The sequence below is a fragment of the Apium graveolens genome, chromosome 8 (genome assembly GCF_009905375.1).
Source record: "Apium graveolens cultivar Ventura chromosome 8, ASM990537v1, whole genome shotgun sequence".
Lineage (NCBI taxonomy): Eukaryota > Viridiplantae > Streptophyta > Magnoliopsida > Apiales > Apiaceae > Apium > Apium graveolens.
In genome coordinates, this window is record NC_133654.1 from 3,579,710 (window position 1) to 3,600,934 (window position 21,225).

General features: G+C 35.0%; 4 protein-coding genes and 1 pseudogene across 4 annotated transcripts; 1 reads left to right on the plus strand and 4 right to left on the minus strand.

Moving 5' to 3' along the window:
* Nucleotides 1-1,030: 1,030 nt before the first annotated feature.
* LOC141677726 (NADPH-dependent aldo-keto reductase, chloroplastic-like) lies at nt 1,031-2,766 on the minus strand (annotated as a pseudogene).
* Nucleotides 2,767-6,480: 3,714 nt separating this feature from the next.
* Nucleotides 6,481-9,370, plus strand: LOC141678984 (CASP-like protein 5B2). The gene is made up of 3 exons (XM_074485455.1): nt 6,481-6,946; nt 8,746-8,878; nt 9,069-9,370. The coding sequence occupies exons 1-3, from the start codon at nt 6,816-6,818 to the stop codon at nt 9,267-9,269; spliced, it is 465 nt and encodes a 154-aa protein (XP_074341556.1). The 5' UTR covers nt 6,481-6,815; the 3' UTR covers nt 9,270-9,370.
* A 1,810-nt stretch (nt 9,371-11,180) lies between these two features.
* On the minus strand, nt 11,181-13,125 carry LOC141678983 (tropinone reductase homolog). Its single transcript, XM_074485453.1, has 5 exons — nt 12,819-13,125; nt 12,298-12,505; nt 11,995-12,211; nt 11,744-11,856; nt 11,181-11,574 (listed from the first exon to the last, which is right to left on the minus strand). Exons 1-5 carry the CDS (start codon nt 12,908-12,910, stop codon nt 11,398-11,400), a joined length of 807 nt encoding a protein of 268 aa, XP_074341554.1. The 5' UTR covers nt 12,911-13,125; the 3' UTR covers nt 11,181-11,397.
* A 534-nt stretch (nt 13,126-13,659) lies between these two features.
* LOC141678985 (tropinone reductase homolog) lies at nt 13,660-15,669 on the minus strand. Its single transcript, XM_074485456.1, has 3 exons — nt 14,750-15,669; nt 14,634-14,680; nt 13,660-14,349 (listed from the first exon to the last, which is right to left on the minus strand). The coding sequence occupies exons 1-3, from the start codon at nt 14,907-14,909 to the stop codon at nt 14,170-14,172; spliced, it is 387 nt and encodes a 128-aa protein (XP_074341557.1). The 5' UTR covers nt 14,910-15,669; the 3' UTR covers nt 13,660-14,169.
* A 365-nt stretch (nt 15,670-16,034) lies between these two features.
* On the minus strand, nt 16,035-18,937 carry LOC141678675 (tropinone reductase homolog). Its single transcript, XM_074485030.1, has 3 exons — nt 18,790-18,937; nt 18,589-18,714; nt 16,035-16,318 (listed from the first exon to the last, which is right to left on the minus strand). The coding sequence occupies exons 1-3, from the start codon at nt 18,935-18,937 to the stop codon at nt 16,152-16,154; spliced, it is 441 nt and encodes a 146-aa protein (XP_074341131.1). The 3' UTR covers nt 16,035-16,151.
* Nucleotides 18,938-21,225: the final 2,288 nt, after the last annotated feature.

Sequence of the window (21,225 nt, forward strand, 5' to 3'; positions counted from 1 at the left end):
TGATTGGACAAGTCCGTCCATCTAGGACGCGTCCGCCAGATAACATATAAAGTTCCATATTAGTTTTGTTTCTTGCAGGTAGGAAATATTATCTAAAAGATCGAGAGTTATCAGGCATTTTGTCATAGTCAAGAAGGGCACGCCCTCTGCGTGATTGATATCTTGAGGTGTATTTCCCTATAAGGGTGCGCCCTCACAAGAGAAAGCCTGTGGAAGTTTTCAATGAATACGTCTTGATGAGAAAATGAGTTATAGTCATTACTTGAAGAATGGCTCGACTGGAACCAACTTCTTATCTCTCAAGATACGTCATTTCCGTAGGGCGCACCCTCAAAAAAATATATTGATGGTGAGGTGAACTTTATTGACTACAAGGAGAATCTTAATATTAGAACTTCAGAAGAAAAGAAGCTATCAGAGTAGAGGTACCATGAATCATAGGATGTGCCCCTAGACTTTCAAGATGAGGCCTAGGACATAAATGAACTCTTCCATCTAAGGATGTAATGTTACATCCTCACCAATTATAAGTAAACTCTCCAAGGCTATCTCTCTTAAGGCGTCCCTTTAATGAAATACTCATTACATCTTCCTCGACATTACATACATGATTTAGAAAGAAGTAAATAAAGTATAATTATCTTCTTAGTATATCGAGAGTTTAGTTTCAGCGAACACACCCTCACATCCTCAATAATATGAGTGAGTTTTCAGCTTGAACATATTTGTCTCATATGTTAGGGCTTCTTCTTTTGGTATGATTATCAAGATTATCTGGTTATTTTTAGCATGAAGAAATTATGGGAGTTGTCTTAGAAACAGATGAGGAAGATAAGGTTACAAAGTATTTCTGACAGGGTGCACGCTCAGGGGGGGGAGTAGGTAACCTTTTATTAGTTTTGTGGTGTTACATATTGCCACATGGGTAAGATATATGGTTTTTTCTAAAAATCAGGGCGATGCCCAAGGTCATTGTTCAAGGAAACTTGAATTAAACTATGATGAGGATGACACATTACATGCCTCTAGTTTAATCTACAAACAAGAAAAGATGATAAACAAAAAAAGAATTAGTAATTGCCTGTTCAATTTCGGAAAATTTGGCAAATAAGTCTTCCGTGTATCCCAACTGAAGACATCGTAGTTTTCCTTAATTCTTGTCTCACTGGTGCTCTTGGGAAGGACACTGTTACCCTTTTGTAAACCCCAATGAAGAGCGACTTGTGCAGGAGACTTGTCTAGTTTCTCTGCAACTTCATTGAGAACAGGACTCTCGAGGACTTCACCTTTAACGAACCAGCTACATGGAGATCCGAATGGTGAATATCCCTGCACAGCCCATGTGTGGTAAATATTAGGAGTTGTCCCACATCGTAGGGGCGGATTGCTAGCATATAAGCAACCAGTTAATTCCATTAGTATGAGGTCTTTTGGGATGTGCCTAAAAATAAATTCGTACGGGCTCGGCCCAAAACGGACAGTATCATACTAATGTGGAGTTAATCCTGCTTAGCAAGCCTGACAGTAAACACCAAGACAGTTTCCAATTAGGACTAATAAAATAAGAAAATATTGTGAAATTGCAAAATAGAAGCATGTAGTCTAGTCCTGGTTATGACAGAATTGATAAGAGTTTTTTTTGCCATTAGGCTATTTAGACTAGTAGTACACACACTTTAGATTCAATTAATTACCGATAGGTGAATTCCATTTGATTCACAGAAACAATGGAGCTTCTCCTGTTGCCATGATGGATGGATCTCAACCTGGTTAACAGCGGGAGGAACACGGGCAATCTGCAATAAGTCCTCCAGTTTCTTGCATGTGAAATTGTTGACGCCAATAGCTCTAGCCTTTCCGGAATCAAATAGTGCTTAAGATATCAGCTGGAGTTGGACTAAGGTTCTCAGGTGCAAAATCAACTGATCCTTTCTTCATGCTGACAAGCCAGTGGATCTTTACAATAAAATTACAAAAAAAAATCCAGTTTACTAATTTAATTTTAAAGCATAAAAGAATGAGGTTGTCGTAGTGCATTCAAGTTACTGATAGACTTGCAAGATACAGATCGAGATAGATAGTCAAGTTGCAAGTCTTGCAAAGTCCTTTGCAATGCTAGTGGAACATCATCTGGTGCATGATCAGTAGACCTACATAACATTGAACTATAAATTCCACCATACGAAAATTTCATGTCTCTAAACATCACTCGAAGTTCACATTTCACATTTCACAAGATGATCGAATATGACAAAATCAAGTTCTGAAACAGAACAGAGTTTAGAGGTGATCCATAAATCTGTTAAATAGTATAAGATCCTGTTCGGGCAATACAAAACAAACCTCCTTCTCATTATCATAAAATTGAATGCAATCATTATGCCTATATCCAGTCCGCATCAGTACAAACTATATTTACAAAACTGTAATGCAATATAACAAACATTTCCTGCAACAACTGAACTCATCATTCAAGTAACAATGCGGAACAAAACATTGTTAATGCATACCAAACTATAACTGATAAACATGATAATATTAGCCGAAAAGTGATAAAAAGTTCCCTATAGCATTTTCAGTTCCAGGTTATTTAAAATGTCGCAAAAATCCACAAAAATCGAATAGGTCATGTACTCATGTACCTTGATCGCGGTGGTGACTGCATGCTCTGCTACCCCGGGGGGGCTCAGATTGCAACGTCCCTAATCCTACTGATGGAATTGTAGCTCCGGTGTTTAATATGAAAGAACGTATCACGTTGGCCATCACAAATCAATATTGCAATATTCAATGATTGATTACTTGTTTTTGATTAATTAGGCTTTATATGCTTTATAAATGAAAATCTATTATAACAAAAATTGAAGGTGAACGATAAGAGATAATTATTTAATCACTTCAGTTATCTCATCAAGTTCGATTAATTACTTATTTAAGTTTTACTTGCGTAATATAATTAGTTTTAGAAAGTTGGGGCCTGTTTGGCGGCACAAAATAAGTTACTTATTCGCTTATAAGCCCGTGAGTACTTATTAAAGAGTGTTTGTCGCCCCAGCTTATAAGTCGAATTTATAACTTATAAGCTAAGAAGTTGAATGTTAGCAAGTCTCAACTTAATTTGATTTTTCATTTTTTTATTAACTTTTGTTTTAAAATTTATGTTTTTACTTGTCTTTCTAATTTAAAATTTACGAATTAAGATAATTATATTTAAAATTTATTTATTTTTGCTCATTTAAGTATATACAATTCTGACATTTAACCAAACACTTATTTAACTTATAATCATCCATCTACTTATCACTTATAAGTCCCTTATTCATTTTAAGTTATAAATTACTTATTTTAAGATTTTCCAAATGAACCCTTGGTCTGAGAAATACGGGTAATTGTTACAATATATCTTGTAGAAAATTTTTCATCATACGATTTCTGCCGATGTTGTGACCATCTCCTTACATTTATACCAGTTTTTAGGTTCGACATTCTTTTTTTTTGACAAATGCAGAAAGTTTTCATTAAATTGAATATAGTACAGCCGGGACAAACCCCCAACTGTCGATATAACCAGGTGGTAAAACAAATAACATACTAAAAATAATTAGATGATTTGTTTCCTGATCGTTTAACACATAGAATTTAAAAATTCTTAAAGCTAAAAACGAAATCAAAGACATCCCAAACGATCCAAATTACACCAACATCTCTGAAAATAGCAACATCGCAATTGATCATATCACATTAAAACTATGATTAGCCCAATGTTCAGAAACACCAATCGCATAAAATGAGATTGGAGAAGCGGCACCACAGCTATCTACGTGCCGGACACTAGGGGTGAGCAAAACCGGATATCCGGTTCGATTATGAAATGTATAACCGGATATCCGGTTTTTCGGATCACTAAAAATTGAGTCCGGTTCCGGTTCCATTTTAACCGGATATCCGGATATTGGGATATTCATTTAAATCGGATTATAAAACGGATTATCCAGATCCAAATATTTAACAACATATTCTGTCACAAATATGTACATAAATTTAAATTGCAGTAAGTAAAACAAAGTTGACACAAAAAATAAATATGATTCTACTTATTTATATTGTAGAGAAATTCTACAAACACCAACTGAGATATAAGTACAACTCTGGAATTTGGATATACTCAGATCAAGAACTAATGACTTGACAAATTTGAACATGCCGGTAGTATAACACTCACGCCCGGGACCTGTTGATTTAAAAATCTGCAGCATGCTAGTAGCAACATTACTTAAAAATACAGTAATAAAACCATTCCAGTAGATTAATAAACAAAGACCATGACAGCGATCTCAGCAAGCTCACATCTATCAAACAATCTCATTTTTTTTTAATTTTGCACACATTTACCTTCTAATATGTTTTACATCAACCTGGTCACTCTGCTCATAGGGACCAACTTATGTATCGATATCATCATCATCAGATAGCTCATGCGACGAACTACTAGTGACCCCCACCGCTTGGTAATCACAACTTTTGGGCAGATAGTTAGCAGCTGAAGTTGGACTCCCAGCTATAATAAAGATAACATCTGTTATTAAAACTAGCATTTTTGGAGCATAGTAGTGATAGTATCACTGTATCAGGATGATAGTATGTAGTCAGGGATCTGGGCTGGGGTTTGCACTTTGCAATTTGCTTATTGTTGCGTGAGAGCTGAAGGCGAGAGTCTGAGACTCTGAGAGTGAGACCGTAGTGATGAATGACCGAAAATCTGAATGACCTAATTGGCTAATCCTAAAGACTAAAGGGAAGGTCAGACGTCAGAGGATTAAAGCCCACAACCCAAAATAAGCTTAATTTTCTATTTAAAAAAATAGTTATATGATATACATTATATGTATAATTTATTTTTTTATTAGAAATAATAAAACCGGATCGAATCCGGTTATCCGAACTTTTGTAAAAATGCGATCCGGATCCGTATCCATATTTATGGAAAAAAATCGGATTGGATATCCGGTCCGGTTATTTCGGATCGAATATCCAAATTTACAGATTTTTTAAATTGGATACCGGACCGGAAATTCGGATTTTTGTGCTCACCCCTGCCGGACACCAGCGATAGACATGCCGAAGGCACCCCAACTATCTACATGACGGAGACCAGCTATAGACATGCCGAAAGTGTAAACCCATGAAAGATGAACAATCTTTGGTTGTGAAAGGTGAGCTCTTGCAATAATCACCATCGTCCCAGATTCGATGCAGGCTTTGCAGATACCAAAAATATAAATAAATTCGTCCTCAACAGATCCAACACCAGATAAACCCAAGCATGATTAAACAAAAACATAACAATCACTCCAAAAGAGGAGACAAAACACACACTCCAAGAGGATAGACACACAAACACCCAAAAAATTGGATTTTATTGAAAGAAAATTAACGAGAATAAAAGAGAACGAAGGGGTTGAGGCTTTCCACCGGAGAAAACCAATAAAAGCCCCTCAATTTACTTAAAAATGGACAAACCCTAGCAGAGGGGAGGAATGGAGGTAGTTTGCGGTAGGTTCGACATTCTTTTGATTTTCCTTTTTTTAATCCTTTGAACCGGTTCTTTTATGTTACTAAAATGTTGCTCCTATTTTGACTATAATACTAATACAAAATTTAAGATATTAACAATAAAAAATGTGCATTGACAAACGTGTCAAACACAAATATTAAACATTTTTAGGGAGGGAGGGAGTATCAATCTCATCTTTGCGGATATTTGAACTATACTGGCAAAAAGAAGACAAAAGTATCCTATTCATACGTACCTAACCCCATACTTTCAACACTGATTTTGAACCGTAAGATTAACACCAATTATATGACGTGCCAACTTTTTAACGGCTTAGATGAACTCTACTAATCCACATCACACGTAGACAAACACTAAATATTTAAAACTAAAACCCGTGCTCTACCCGACAAGACAAAAAAAACTAATATCGAATCATTATTCTAAAATTGAGCTAACATTTAAAAATTGGACAGTTAGTAATTAATCGGATTAATTAATTGAAGTATTAATCAGTAATGTTTAATAAAATATAAAAATAATTAATTTATTAAATTAAATATATTAATTTATGAAAAAAGTGCAGCAGTTAATCGAATTAAAAAATCAAATTTATAGAATATATTACAACGATTAATCGGGTGATCAACCGATAATATTGGTAATTTTTTAAAACAGATACTGCAATGATTAATTAAAAAATATTCAAATATATGTAAAAAATAGAGTAATATATATTAATTAATCAAATTTTGAAAATTGAATAAATAAAAAAATTTATAATAAATATTCGAATGATCAATCAATAAAATCGATAATTTTTAGAATCACGGAACCAAAGTCTGTTAAATTAAATCTGTTAAAATGAATCTTACATCCACATCTACGTAGACCCTCCAACCTTTTGTCGGAACGAGTCCAAAGCTAAAAATAAGAAAAAGGTGAGACAAAACCTCCGTTACCGTTAAATACTCTTTTGTACTAAAAAATGCAGTCAAATTAAACATAATCAAAACCACATCTTTTTGGGTTTTTCATCAACCCAAATGGTTTTCTTGGAAAAGGGTCATTTTATTTAACCCAATCTCACTCAAAAACCACCCAGATCCCACTTTTTCAAGAACTCATCTTGTGGGGTTTTGTTGAATATGCATTTAGAGATAGATTCTGTGAGTATTGATTGTAATGTGTAGAATCTGTGTGAAATCTTGAGTTTTTATTAGGATTTTTGATAGTTTTGGTGGTTTTAGAGGATAAGAAAATGAAGAAATTGATTGGAAGTCCTGGAATGATGAGTGGGTTGGTTTTGAGGATTGGTCAGTTTTTGTGTGCTGCAGCTTCTATTGGAGTTATGGTTTCTGCTAGAGGCTTTTCTGGTTACACTGCTTTTTGGTACATTTCTTGTTTTTGGGTTTTGATTTTTTATGGGTTTTCAAGTTTATTTTGTTTGTGACATTTGTGTTTGAATGTGTGTGCAAGATTGTGACTTGATTTAGTAATAATGTAGGGGATGGTTTTTGCCTTTTTCGGGTTTTTGCAGTTTATTTTGTTTGTGACATTTGTGTTTGAATTTGTATGCAAGATGGTATTTTGATTTTCGGGTTGTTTTGGTTGACTGCATTAGAGTAACAATTTTTTGGATAATGTTGTAATAAAGTAAATCTAAGTATATAGTATAGGATTTACACAAACCTTATCGTACTCGGGTGAGTGGAGATGATGTTTCTGCAATTAGATAATTAACTGATATAACTATTGATTCACTGGAGATAACCAGCCTTAAGTACTTCTAAATTGATGGTAATTGGTGCCTGAGTGTGTTTTTGTTGGTAATTTAGAAACTACTGCTTTTTAGATTGTTACAATTAGATAATTTGATGAAGGACAACTATTCGGCTCTACATGGGAGTTGGGTTCAAGTGTGTTTTCAGATGTTCTCTTTGGTTACTGCACAAGTATGTGCGTTGAATTGTGAAATGTAAATAGTAAATATTCATTGCTCAAGTGGAGTTAAAGTAATAGATGTCTTCTTGAAGTGTGTGGTCAGTGGTTCAACCTTATTTGTAATATTATCTTGTTATTATTAGTTAGATGAGGTTGCCTGTGAATGATGGTCTTTGATTTTATATATAGTTAGATGAAGTTGCCTGTGAGTGATGGTCTTTAATTTTATATATAGTTAGATGAAGTTGCCTGTGAATGATGGTCTTTGATTTTATAATTACAAGCTATTTGTACATATTTTTTACATAAAAATTTGGCATTTTCTAGTATAATAAGGTGTATAGTGGTAACATAGGTCATAGATTAGCTTGTAGATATGTTCTTTGAGCATGTACGGTGCTTTCCAGTGGAGTGTCTATCTAAACAAAGCATACATCATTAAAAGAAAAATGGTTCTTGATTCATTTCAATGAAAACTGATGCATTTTTAGGAATGAGTCCCTTTTACTTCGCATTGATACTGATATTTATAACAATTTTAAAGCATCATGGCTTCTATAAGAGTACAAGGACAACATGCATGCTAGCAGTGAAATTCTTGAAAAGTATTTGGAAAAGCTCTTACTGTGTTTAAAATTTTGAAGTTTTACATCTAGTTATGGCGAAATAGCAATATCCATGGAATATTGAGAATTAGTATACACTTACTTTCACGTACTCACAGTTGACTTGTATCTATAAAATCATGCAACTCACATCTAGGTTTAGATGCATTTGCTCGACTTTATAAGTTAAATATGATATATATATTACAAAAGAGACGAGTACTTGTGTGTAGCAAAAACCTTGTGAACAATTAACTTCTCTGGGATAATTATCTGGTCTATAGTACAGCATAAGGCCCCCAAATATCTTCTTTTTGTAGATGCCAGTGGCCTATTGTTTATTCCATCCAAGAAGTTCGAAGGAAAAGTTAAGTCTGGGCTCTGGGGTCTTCTAACAGGTTGTCTCTATGGTAAGAGAGCAGAGTGACAGGTTAGGAAATTAAAAAGAGTTTTGTACTCTAATTAGCATTGGTACATGTCAACCAGCATCTTATGGTTTAGTACTTTTTATTGTCTGAGTGCTCTAATCTTTTTTTTTTCTTTCTAACACCCTCGAAATTCATTTTTAATGGTTTCATAGATATAATCCTGTAATCATTAAGCCGTTTGCTGTTCTTTATGACAAAATTTCTTTTCACACAGTTATTTGATAGCGTCGATGGGGCTTCAAGTTTTATGGAGCTTTGGACTTGCATGCCTTGATGTTTATGCTTTAAAGATAAAGAAAGACCTTCAAAATCCAGTTCTAATCAGCCTTTTTGTTGTTGGTGATTGGGTATTCAGCTTATCCCTTAAACCTTTTACTTATAATCTCAAGTCTGTATGCTCCGTGAGTTTTTCATGGACACTAGGATGCTCTCAGCTCTTGCCTACCCCGTCTTAAGTACATTTTAGTGGCACAATGTGGTTTCAAGCTTTTCAGCAAGTATTTAAAATAGATAATATTTTGAATTTATAAATTGCAGGTGACTGCTACGTTATCACTTGCAGCTGCATGCTCATCAGCAGGGGTTGCAGTTTTGTATGCGAAAGACTTGGGTTTTTGCAAGCCTCATTCGAATATCCCCTGTGCTAGATATGACATTTCCATTGCTCTGGCTTTCACTACTTGGTTACTTATTGCCATATCTTCACATGTAATGTTTTGGATTTTAGCATCAATATGAATCATTATCAGTTTACCATCCCACGGTTTACACTGTGTCCATTCTCTAATATACATTTCATTCTTAAGAATTTTGCTCTTTCTTATGTATATATTTTATTATGTTGACTTGTTAACTTGATTACTATGGCTGCAGTCTTGGATGTAGTTTTTGCTGTCACTCTTCATACATTTTGTTTCATCCTTGTCATATAAATGCTGCTTCAGCTCTCTTTACTATACAAGCGTCCCAGCAATTTCATGCAAAATTGATATTCAACCATATCATTTTTGCAATCTTGTGTTTCCTGTTGTGTTTTGTGGGCAAATTATAGAAATGTCTAATTTTAAAAGGATGCTTTTATCTATTATCTTCGGTTAATTCTTAATTTCATCTAATTTTCTGAATGACTAATATAGGAAAATCAATAATCTAAAACTAATACTAGTGAGTAGTGACAAGACAGAGATATGTCTTCTAATTATATAGTATTGAAATGCTGCTGGGGATAGAAAAACCTGTTTACATTAGTATTTACAGGATGGTGTTTCTGCTCATGTGGTATTACAATCTAGATAATCCTATCTGTATACTGAGCACCCAAATTTTGCCTTAGTTTTTGGATAAGGATTGGATAGCCTAAGTGGTCAGGTCAGGTCCTGTGTTCGACTCTGGCTCACCGCGAGTATTCTTTAGAACATATACTCATTTGTAAGGCTATAAGCCATAATTGTCAAAAAAAAGAATCTGAAAATTTGGGTTTAGACTGGTGCTTAGCCTGCAAATCTTTTTTGGTAAAAGATAAAACTGGCATTTTTGCTTGATAAGTTTAAGAAATTTATACTATACACACAGAATTTAGACATTAGGGGTTTCTGCTTATATGAACAGGTAAAGTGTGCTTGACCCCCAGGGATCACAAGTTTCCCTTAGATATAGTCTGTTTCTCGAAATTAGTGATATTTCATGGAAAGATATAATCTGATGGGGAGATATACAGTAAGTGTTTTGTTATCTTTTCTGTGAATATTTCTATTATGTCTTTTGATTAAATAATAGAAAACAATTAGATTAACATCTGTCTGGTCTCATATTAATGAGATGATTGTGTGCCGAGTTGTAAATTTTGGTCCATTAGGTATTTCTTAATCTGAGCCCTATTGGTTAAGTTATTAGTCACTTGGTATGCCATTCTGGACAGTTTTCCCTGGAAATTTTAAGCAAAAAGGGAAATAGTTTACTCACTTTTACGATGTACAGTTACTATTGCTCTTTATAGAAGGCATCATTTCTGTTCATCATTTTACGTGTTTGGCTTGCACCTGTAGTGGGTAAAGTCTGATAATAATCCACAGGAGATCTGCACCCTTCTCCCGGGACTCCTACCACATGTGCAGTTTGCGATTTGCCAGTTAAATAGTCGCACTATGTAGGTGACTCAGTTTTGGGGGGGGGGGGGCGGGGGAGTTTTAGTATCTTTATTGTAGGTGTGACATGTGATGTATGATCATAGGTACTTGTAAATGCAAAGTATTGTCAGTGCAATTCTGTATTACAAGGGTGTTACTGCTTGTGTTATTAACTGTTCCTGCTCGATCCACTTAAATTCCTTGCTAAATGAGATATGTGCTCGCGTATGTATTTGGGATGAGTTTTGCTGGTTGGATGTTGGTTCTGACCTTTAGGGCTGATTGATGTGATCATGTAAGATGAGCCTGAAGGGACTTTGAATGCTTGGTTGCCGCAGCTGGGGCTGGCAGACAAGGGCCCTTGATCAGCCATGATTTTCGCGTTGCATTCCAGCAGTTCTGTAGGGCAGGTTGGTAGAACCATGGAAGTACTGCAAACACAGGCTTTCTATGATGGCTATTGACGATTGGTGTTCCTTCCTCATAACTCTAGGTGCCTTTGGAAAACTTAACGCGATACAAGTGATTAAGATTCATCTCAGATTGCAGCTACAAGAACCAAAGCCAAAATACAGAAGCAGATGATTTTGTTCTTCCAAAGACTCTTGAAGCACACTTAAAGATCACATTACAAGTACAAGCTTCTGGCAAAGAAATGACCAGCTTTATTACTAAAAATTCTGTTTATTCAGGATTAGAAGCACCCATTTCAGTCTCATGTGACTCTGTCCTGTTCAAATTTAACCGGAAATTGTATGGCCTCCGTCAACACAAATAATCTGACCGGTAATGTATGAAGCTGCAGGTAAGCAGAGAAATGCTACTAATGCTGAAACTTCAGTTTCTTCTCCGGCCCTGCGAAACGGAGTCCGAGAAAGTATAGCCTTAAAGTTCTCCCGGAATTCTGGACTCTCATCCTACAATATTCATGAAGAAAAGAAATGGCCGTAAGATTGTTATTAACAAACAAGAAATATTTTTCGATGTTTCTAAATTAATTGCCGCTTTAGTTTTTACTCATCTGCGTGTCTAAAATCAAAACGACAATTATTTAAGAACGGAGGGATCATGTAGATTAATCCTTACTTCAAGACTTTCGAACATTTTAGTTCTAATAATCCAGGGCGCAACACAATTAACACGAATATTATCCTTCGCCCACTCGCATGCCAAATTCTTGGTCAGTTGGTTGATTGCTCCTGCATTTTCTCATACACATTAGTTTTCGACTAGGAAGCAAGGACACAGTTCCAAAGTGCGAGTGCGTAGTGCGGCAATACGGAATTGGATAAATATAATATGGAATACGGGTGCGGAGGGCACGGGAAAAATAATACCTTTTGACGATGAGTAGAGAGAAATTAGAGGCAAAGCTAAAACTCCAGCAATAGACGAAATGAATACAATGTTTCCGGTGCCTGAGGACTTTAGCAACGGCTGTGAAAGTTGACACAGATGATAAGGCGCTTCAAAATTAACACTCATTATGTTGGAAACATCTTCTGCTGTGAAATCTTGAGTCTCCTTGCTTATAGCTAATGCAGCATTATTGACCTTTAACAAAAAATTTAACTTGTCATGTAAAGTTGTTGAAATAATCCACCTGAAGCAATTTTCAAGAACGTTTCACGACATTTTACCAGTATATTGAGCTTTCCATTGAAAGCAGAGGCCACAGAGTTCATTAGCTGTTCACGTTCAGATCGCGATTTTAAGTCACAAACTGATCCTGTAACTTTAAATCCTTTGAGTTTCCATTCCTCTAAGCATTTATCAATGTCTTTCTGGTTGCGAGAACATGTATAGATTGATGCTCCGAACCCTGCCAGCTCCTCTACAATTGCATGCCTATGCAGGCAAATTTAGAGTTCATGTTAATTGAAAAACCAGCGTTACAGATTTTGGAAATCGGAACTATTCTGTTGAGGTACCGATTTACGATTTATCGGACGATTTTGAAAAAATCGGATGATTTATCGAAAATCGGTCAAATCGGACAAATATTTTTGACCAATTTTTGAGCGATTTATCAGCGATTTTTGAAAAATCGGCTGATTTCTATAACAAAGCAAAAAATCAGATAAATAAAAGGAAACACATTGATCCATCAAGTAGAAAAAAACAGTAAGAGAGGGAATAGTATAAGTTGTGGGCAATGAACCCTATGCCACGAGTTCCACCGGTGACGAGGGCGGTTGCTCCGTCTAGAGACCATCGTTTATCTCCACCGCTACCTGCAACTGTCTTGGCCATTGCTATCTTGAAGCTTGAAAAGAAACAAAATTGTATTTAATCACTGAATGCCTTTAATAATGCAGCGCATGCTTCTATCATTAAAATTGCTTTTTATGTATCCAACACGTTTCTTGCTCTGAATCTTGATTGTACAATTTTGACAAGTTCATTTACGTAATTATGATGGACCTGTTGGGCTAAGTAAGCCTAACTCCACATTAATATCTGTTTTAGTATGATATTGTCCGTTTTGGACAGAGCCCGCACGGGTTTGTTTTTGGGATCTCCCAAAAGGCCTTATAGTAATGGAGTTATCTGGATATGAACAAAAATTCTCACCAATAAAAATTAGCCAATTCGGTGTCATAGAAGGTTCAGTTAGAGAGTTGATGTTGACAAGAGAGTTGCCGGCTATTCCCTTATCCACCTTATCCACCTTATGTAAGATAGAGAAATTGAGTGAGAGAAACAAACGTTTAGTAAAGAAAAGCTGCAGAGAAGGGTTTGGATAACATTACAGATTTTATCCATCCCTGGTAAATATGAAAGACAACTAGACAAATTGTTAACATTCGAATTTACGGTTCATCTTCAACAATTTATCACAATAATTACTGATCAATAACCGGAAATTTTATGGCCTCCATCAACACTGGAAGCTGCAGGTAAGCAAAGAAATGCTACTAATGCTGAAACTTCATTCTGCTCTGCAGCCCGCCTAATTGCAGACGTGAAACTTCATTTTTCACGTGTGTTTCACGTGTGTTTCTCTGCAGCCCGCCTAAATGCTACTTATGTATTCAGCGTTTCTTGGTTTGAAACTCGAGCATACTAATTTTATCTTGAACTGCAGCATATCTGCATGCTAAGTCAATTTTAGGCACTACGAAATCTATTTATTTTTGGTATTAAACTTAACATTCTATGTCTTTTAGCAGTTCCACCTGCAGCAAGTTGGCTCTAAACTGATCAAAACTATGTATTTAATTATCGTTAATTTAATTGAGTTACGTGCCTTATGCTTGTAGGTTTGTTATCTAATTTCGATTTAAAGAAACATTAAAGAAACAGGCACTTCATGGTCTGTTATTGAAGACTCGAAGAATTCTGGTTTAAACAGCATACAGATCCTCCAAATATGATGCACTTGAAGATAATACAATGTGAGAAACAAAAACCTAAATGAAACAACAATGGCTAAACCAAGACATCTAAAACCTCGAGTTGTTAGATCAAAGCTCTAACTGGATCATACATTACTCAACAATCTTTATCTATCAATAACCCGAAACTGTATGGCCTCCATCAACACAGATTATCTGGCCAGTAATATATGAAGCTGCAGGTAAGCAGAGAAATATCACTAATGCTGAAACTTCACTTGGCTCTCCAGGGCGGCTAATTGGAGTCCGAGAAACCATGCCATTAATCTTCTCCATGTATCCAGGAGCCTGCCCCTGATATAATTTAATTTTGCAAATTACGCATTATATATTCTAAACCTGACAATTTGAGGGAGTTGCTATTGCTAACATAGCCTAAAAAAAGTAAAATACATCTAGTATTGAGTAACCAGCTCATCTAAAATCTTAACGTGTTAGATGAAGGCTTCATATGGCTCTTATATTATTTTTAACACCAAGAACTAAGTATGAGATAAAGATTGTATTCCTTACTTCAATATCATCAAGGATTGTGGTTTTGATTACCCAGGGTGCAACACAATTAACACGAATATTACCTTTGCCCATTCACATGCCAAGCATTTGGTCAGTTGGTTGATTGCTCCTGCATTTTCAAATGTATGTTAATATATGTGTGCACAAACAGAACTTAAATGTTCATAATTTTACACACCTTTTGACGATGCATAGATAGAAAGCACCGGAAAAGCTACAACTCCAGCGACTGAGGAAATGAACACTATGTTTCCGGTGCCTGATGCCTTTAGTAACGGTTGTGCAATTTGACACAGATGATAAGATGCTTCAAAATTGATACTCATCATGTAAGACATATCTTCAGTCGTGAACTCTGTAGTCTCCTTAACCACAACAACTGCAGCATTATTAACCTAAACATAATAATTAATCTGTCATATAAACGTGAGAATTGTAATCTATTACTGTTAAATATATGATCCTATTGGGCCTTCCTCTAACACCTAGAACTTAGGCTGATGGGAGAACTAAGGTTCGATTCCCAGCAACCCCAACATTCTCACAATTTAATGTGGACACTAAAGGCAATTAATGCCCCAAAGATGGGCTCCGGTGTTCCACTCTTCGATCCATTAATGGGTTTTTGAGATTGGGGCCTTTAGATGAGCTGGTTACTCAACAATTACCTCCCAAAATATTCAAGAAAACCAGACAAGGCGCTTGCTATTTTGAATGAAAAATCAAAATCGCGATTTTAAGTCACAAACTGATCCTGTAACTTTAAAACCTTTGATTTTCCAGTCCTGTAAACATTTATCAATGTCTTTCTGGCTGCGAGAACATGTATATATTGATACTCCGAACCCCGCAAGCTCTTCTATTATTGCATGCCTATTCAGTTAAATTAAACAGGTCATGTGTTAAAGCCAAAAAAAAGCATCAGGTAAAAAAAGAGGAAAGATGAGATGATAATATTAGTTGCGGAACATCAGTGATCAGACCCTATGCCACGAGTTCCGCCTGTGACAAGGGCAGTTGCCCCGTCGAGACACCATCGTTTATCTCCACCGCTACCTATAACTGTCCTGGCCATTGACATTTTCTTTGAATACTGGAGTTTCGTCCTACCATAATCGTAAAACAAAGAAACACTTGTGAAAAAATGACTTTGTTACCGTTAATATACAAAGAAAGTAGGTAAAATGACGAGAAAATCTTCTGACACATATGAAGTCTATAGTCTGCAGGTCTGCTTACCTATAGCTACTGCATCATTATTAACCTTAACAAAACAATCAAGTTCTCAAATAAGCTTGCTATTTAATCTGCTACTTAATCCCGTAACGTATGAAAATGACATAGATCCTAGATAAAAGTTGCAACTTGCAATTATACTGGATGCCAAGTACAATTTATCGTCGGTAGATAAACAAGGAAAAGCAAAGTAAAATATATTCTGATTAATACAGATAAAAGTAGCAATCATACAGGATGTGAAATACAATGTACTGTCCCTAGATAAACATGAAAATGCAGAGTACAATTTATTCCGATTGATACATATAAAGCTATCACATAGATGTAGATACAATTACTTATTAGTAACCAGATACTGTACGGCCTCCATCAACACAGATTATCTGGCCAGTGATGTACGAAGCTGCAGGTAAGCAAAGAAATATCACTAATGTTGAAACTTCATTTTGCTCCCCGAGGCGGCGTATCCGAGTCTGAGAAACCATTTTATCAAGATTCTCCCTGTATTCTGGAGACTGCACCTGCATAATTATAGAACAATCAAAGCATTTTTTTCTAACACTAGGCATATTTCAACATTTTTATTGTCATTCTCCCAAAATAGTAAGAAGTAAGTGATAAAGTACGGAGAGTAGAGAGAAAAGTATAGTTTTATTACAATATGACTTATTCTTGATTACAATAGAAGATAATATTATATAGCCAACAACCATACATAATAAATGAAAATATTCTAACAAGAAAACTATTATAATAATGAAACTATCCAATAATATAATATCATTATATATGTTAACATCCCCTCAAACTTACGATGTTGAATCGGGAGTTTGCCAACCAAGAGACTGAGCCACGTAACCAAACAAATCCAAAGCTGCAACACCAAATTCAAGAGCATCCAAACAAATACCAAAACAGAGTTACGAATTCAAACAGACCAAAAACTTCCAAACGAATCCAAAGACGCAACAACAAAGGAGAACGCAGCAACAAAAGAGAAATCGTCCAAAGACGCAACAACCCAAAACAAAACAAATCAATCAAATCACCAAACTAACAAATCTGCAACCATCGAAAACAATACCAAAACTGCATGCGAAACTGAATCTAAATCCAAATCAAACTTTAACCCAATACAAACTCCAAATTACTGAATCCAAGTCAACAAATTGTATCCAATCCTCAACCAAATAAAAACCGTATCCCAATTCAAATTGTATCCAAATTTAATCAAATCCCGCGAAGGGTCAGTGTGCCTAGAGTACCAGATAAACTAAACCAATGTGCCTAGAGCACTAAATAAACCAAACCAATCCCCGTGAAAGGCCAATGTGCCTAGAGAACCAAATAAACTAAACTAATCCCTCAAATGGCCAATGTGACTTGAGCATCAAATAAACAAAATCAATCTCTCAAAGGGCCAATATGTCTAGTATACCAAATAAACTAAACCAATGTGCCTAGAACAACAAATAACCTACACCAATTCCGCGAAGGGCCAATATGCCTAAAGCACCAGATAAAATAAAATAAAAGGCGGAGAAGTATACAGATGTGCCTAGGGCTACCCCCATCATCAACACGAGAAAAGAAAAGGAAGATGAGAGGGAAAGAAAGAGAAAAAAATAATATCATCAATGAGCCAATATCATCAAAGTGAGGTCGGGAGTGTGTATTAGAGTCCCAACCGAAATCAGCAGAAATATTATATGAGAGTTCCAACCAAAACCAGCACAAAAGTTGTATGAGAGTCTCAACCAAAATCAGCAGAAAAAAAACTTCAACCAAAATCAAGTACCCCTGAGAAATCCAACCAAATCGAAGAAAAAAACAATAATAATGATTAAAACACTAAATATCCAGGAAAAAGAAAAAAATAACCGATTTGAAAAAGAAATAATAATCATAACACATGTTTTAAACCCAACATGGAACCCAACCCGATATAACTCATCATCAACTTATCCCGGATCGAATCATAGCTCTTGATACCATGATAAAGTATGGAGAAAATAGATAAAAGTAGGGTTTTATTATAATATGACTTGTTCTTGATTACAATAGAAAAGAGACTTATATAGCTAACAACCATACATAATAAAGGAAAATATCCTAACAAAAAAATTATTATAATAATGAAACTATCAAATAATATAATATCATTATATATGTTAACATCTGTGCGTAGGGCTACCCCATCATCAACACGAGAAAAAGAAAGGAAGATGAGAGCGAAAGAAAAAAAAATAATATTATCAAGGAGCCAATATCATCAATGCGAGACCGAGAGTGTGCATTAGAGTCCCAACCAAACCAGCAGAAAAATTGCACAAGAGTTCCAACCAAAATCAGCAGAAAAAACTTCAACCAAAATCAATTTTGTTTACGAAAAAAATAGTCATGATTAAGATTCAAAATCATCTAAAAAAGAGAAAATAACCGATTTGAATAAGAAAAAGATGAGAAGAAATAATAATTAGAACACATATTTTAAACCCAACATGTGGAACCCAACCTGATATAATTCATCATCAACCTATCCCGGATCGAACCATAACTCTTGATATCATGATAAAGTATGGAGAGAAGAGAGAAAAATATAGTTGTATTATAATATGACTTGTTCTTGATTACAATAGAAGAGGGGATTATATATCTAACAACCATACATAATAAAGAAAAATATTCTAACAAGGAAACTATTATAATAATGATACTATCCAATAATATAATATCATTATATATGTTAACAGTAAGAATTAAGTAGCAAAAATAGACTGGGATCCCTTACTTTAAGATCTTCGAGCATTGCAGTTTTGATTGCCCATGGTGCTACACAATTAACGCGAATGTTATCCTTCGCCCATTCGCATGCCAAGCTTTTGGTTAGTTGGTTCATTGCTCCTGCATTTTTTGTAGCACCATTTGTAAGTAAACCTATGTGCAGGCGAAGTTAATTTCAAATGCATATGCACATACCTTTTGTCGATGCATAGAGAGAAAGCATCGACAAAGCGAAAACTCCTGCAACTGAAGAAACGAGCACAATGTTTCCGGTGCCTGATGCCTTTAATAGTGGTTGTGAAAGTTGACACAGATGATAAGATGCTTCGAAATTAATACTCATCACGTACGACATATCTTCGCCTATGAACTCTATAGTCTCCTTAGCCACAACTACTGGCATTATTGACCTATTCATGATAATAATTTGTTACAGAGTAAGTGTTAAGTAACCGGTCTGTCTAAAACCTTAAGATGTTGAAATATTGAGCTTTCCTTTGAAAGCAGAGGCCACAAATTCCATTAGAATCTCGCGTTCGGAGCACGATTTTAAGTCACATACGGATCCAGTCAAATTAACATTTCATGTTAGTCCTACTCTTCAAGTTCATAAGGCCACATAACAGTTTTATTTTTAAAAAAGTTGTTCATTAGATAAATAAAGGAAAGAACAGATAATAAAGATAGTTCAAGATATTGGAATTCGATGTGGGTTTTAGTCATTTCAACCCCGTACCTGGTGTTTGGTTAAGAAAAATTGAATTTGATACTCATTCAAGTAGGTATGAATTTTTATACCCAAGTCGGGAGATGAGTATGGGGAAGTGGTATGAGTATCAACTTTAATTCTACTATTTTAATATTTATTTTAGCAATTAAATATAAATATTTAATATTAAATAAATCTATGAATCAAAAATATATTAAAATAATAATGAAATTAATATTTATAATGAAATTATTATTATTACCTTAAAATATTTTAAATTAAAAATAGTAATTCCAACACTCAACCAAACACATGATATCATATATGATACCTGATCCCCATACCACTTTAACCCGATTCCTAATTTCAACCCGATACCACGTCTTGAACCAAATGACTCCTCAGACCCTATGCCACGAGTTCCTTCGGTGACAAGAGCAGTTGCTCTGCTCCGTTGAGAGACCATCGTTTGTCTCCAGTACTGCTACATATAAGTGTCTTGGCCATTGCTATTTTGAACCTTAAACGGAAGTGAAATATTACGCAACAATGGTTGCCTTTAATAACGAAGACGAAATTTTGGGTTATATGCGAAATTTCAAAATTGGATTGATGATTTGTACTTCAATAAAAAAAGATGATATTTTTTTAAATAAATTGAAAGATAGACGTTGTAAATAATAAATATACTTTGACAAATTCTTTTAATAATTAATCATTTCTTTTGTTAAATTTTAATATATTAACCGACAAGGAGATATAAATACGAGAATATGTGTTGACTCACTCCGCGCTCCGGGCGCCGCCCTAACATTAATAATGTTAGCAAATGATTCATGATTGTGACGCTAGTAAAAATGATGTTGTAAAATATGTTAATGGTCAATAGCTTGCATAGATGCCCTATGTATTAAAATATTTACAACCTTAAATTTTTAGTACAGATGGCTAAGTGGGCGGTTCGGATCGGCCCGAATCGGTCCGATTCACCTTTTTATTCGCCTGAAAGTAATTTGTAGCAGGCTGGTTCGAACTTGGCATCAACTGATAAAGTAGAACGGGGTGTACTCGAGTCCATGAATCCTGAACCGAGATTCGGCACGACACGACTTGTCTAAATGGTACGACACGACTCGTCATGCACAACCCGCGGCTTGACTTGGCACACCAGCCCGTCTCGGCGGCACGCTAAACCGTCATAACTCGACTAACTCGCCTAGACGAACGAACAGATGTACAACTACCTTTGATTTATGTTTGTGTATCTTAGTTTAGTTTTTATGTGCATGTGGCGACATCTAATAAAAATGTGAAGTGCACGGGCAATAATAGAGTGAATTGCACTTTGCACTGCTTATAAAGATTTATTTTTTTGGTTTGAACTTAAACTTTTAATTTTAGCAGAGTACATCCTTTAACTTTAAATTTCACTTCATATTGCATTCTTTTAATAATTTCGGTCCCAAATAACCGCCACTGTCAGAGGTAAAATCGATTTTTTTTTAAAAGTTTATATAATGACGATACGTACCTCATAGTTTTAATATTTTGACGATATGCACCATATAGTTTTATAGTTTATATTTTATTTTAAATTTTCATAATTTTTGAAATCCATAAAAATATAGATTATAAAATTAAATTAAAAAACAAAACATATAACAGACAAATTGGCTAGGGTCGATTATGATTTTTTAAATTTTTTAACCGAAACCCAAAATTAATGCTTAAAAACCCGATCCAAATTAGAACCAAATGCTATAAAAATTAACGAAAGTTTGAACCCAAACATAAATATAAAATTCGAAGGTTTTTAGTAGATTATTATATTATGAAATCCAAACCAAACCGAATAAAGTAGAAAATTTTGGTTAGTGTAGTTTAGTTCAGTGGATTCCGAGAAAAAGAATGTCTAATAACAT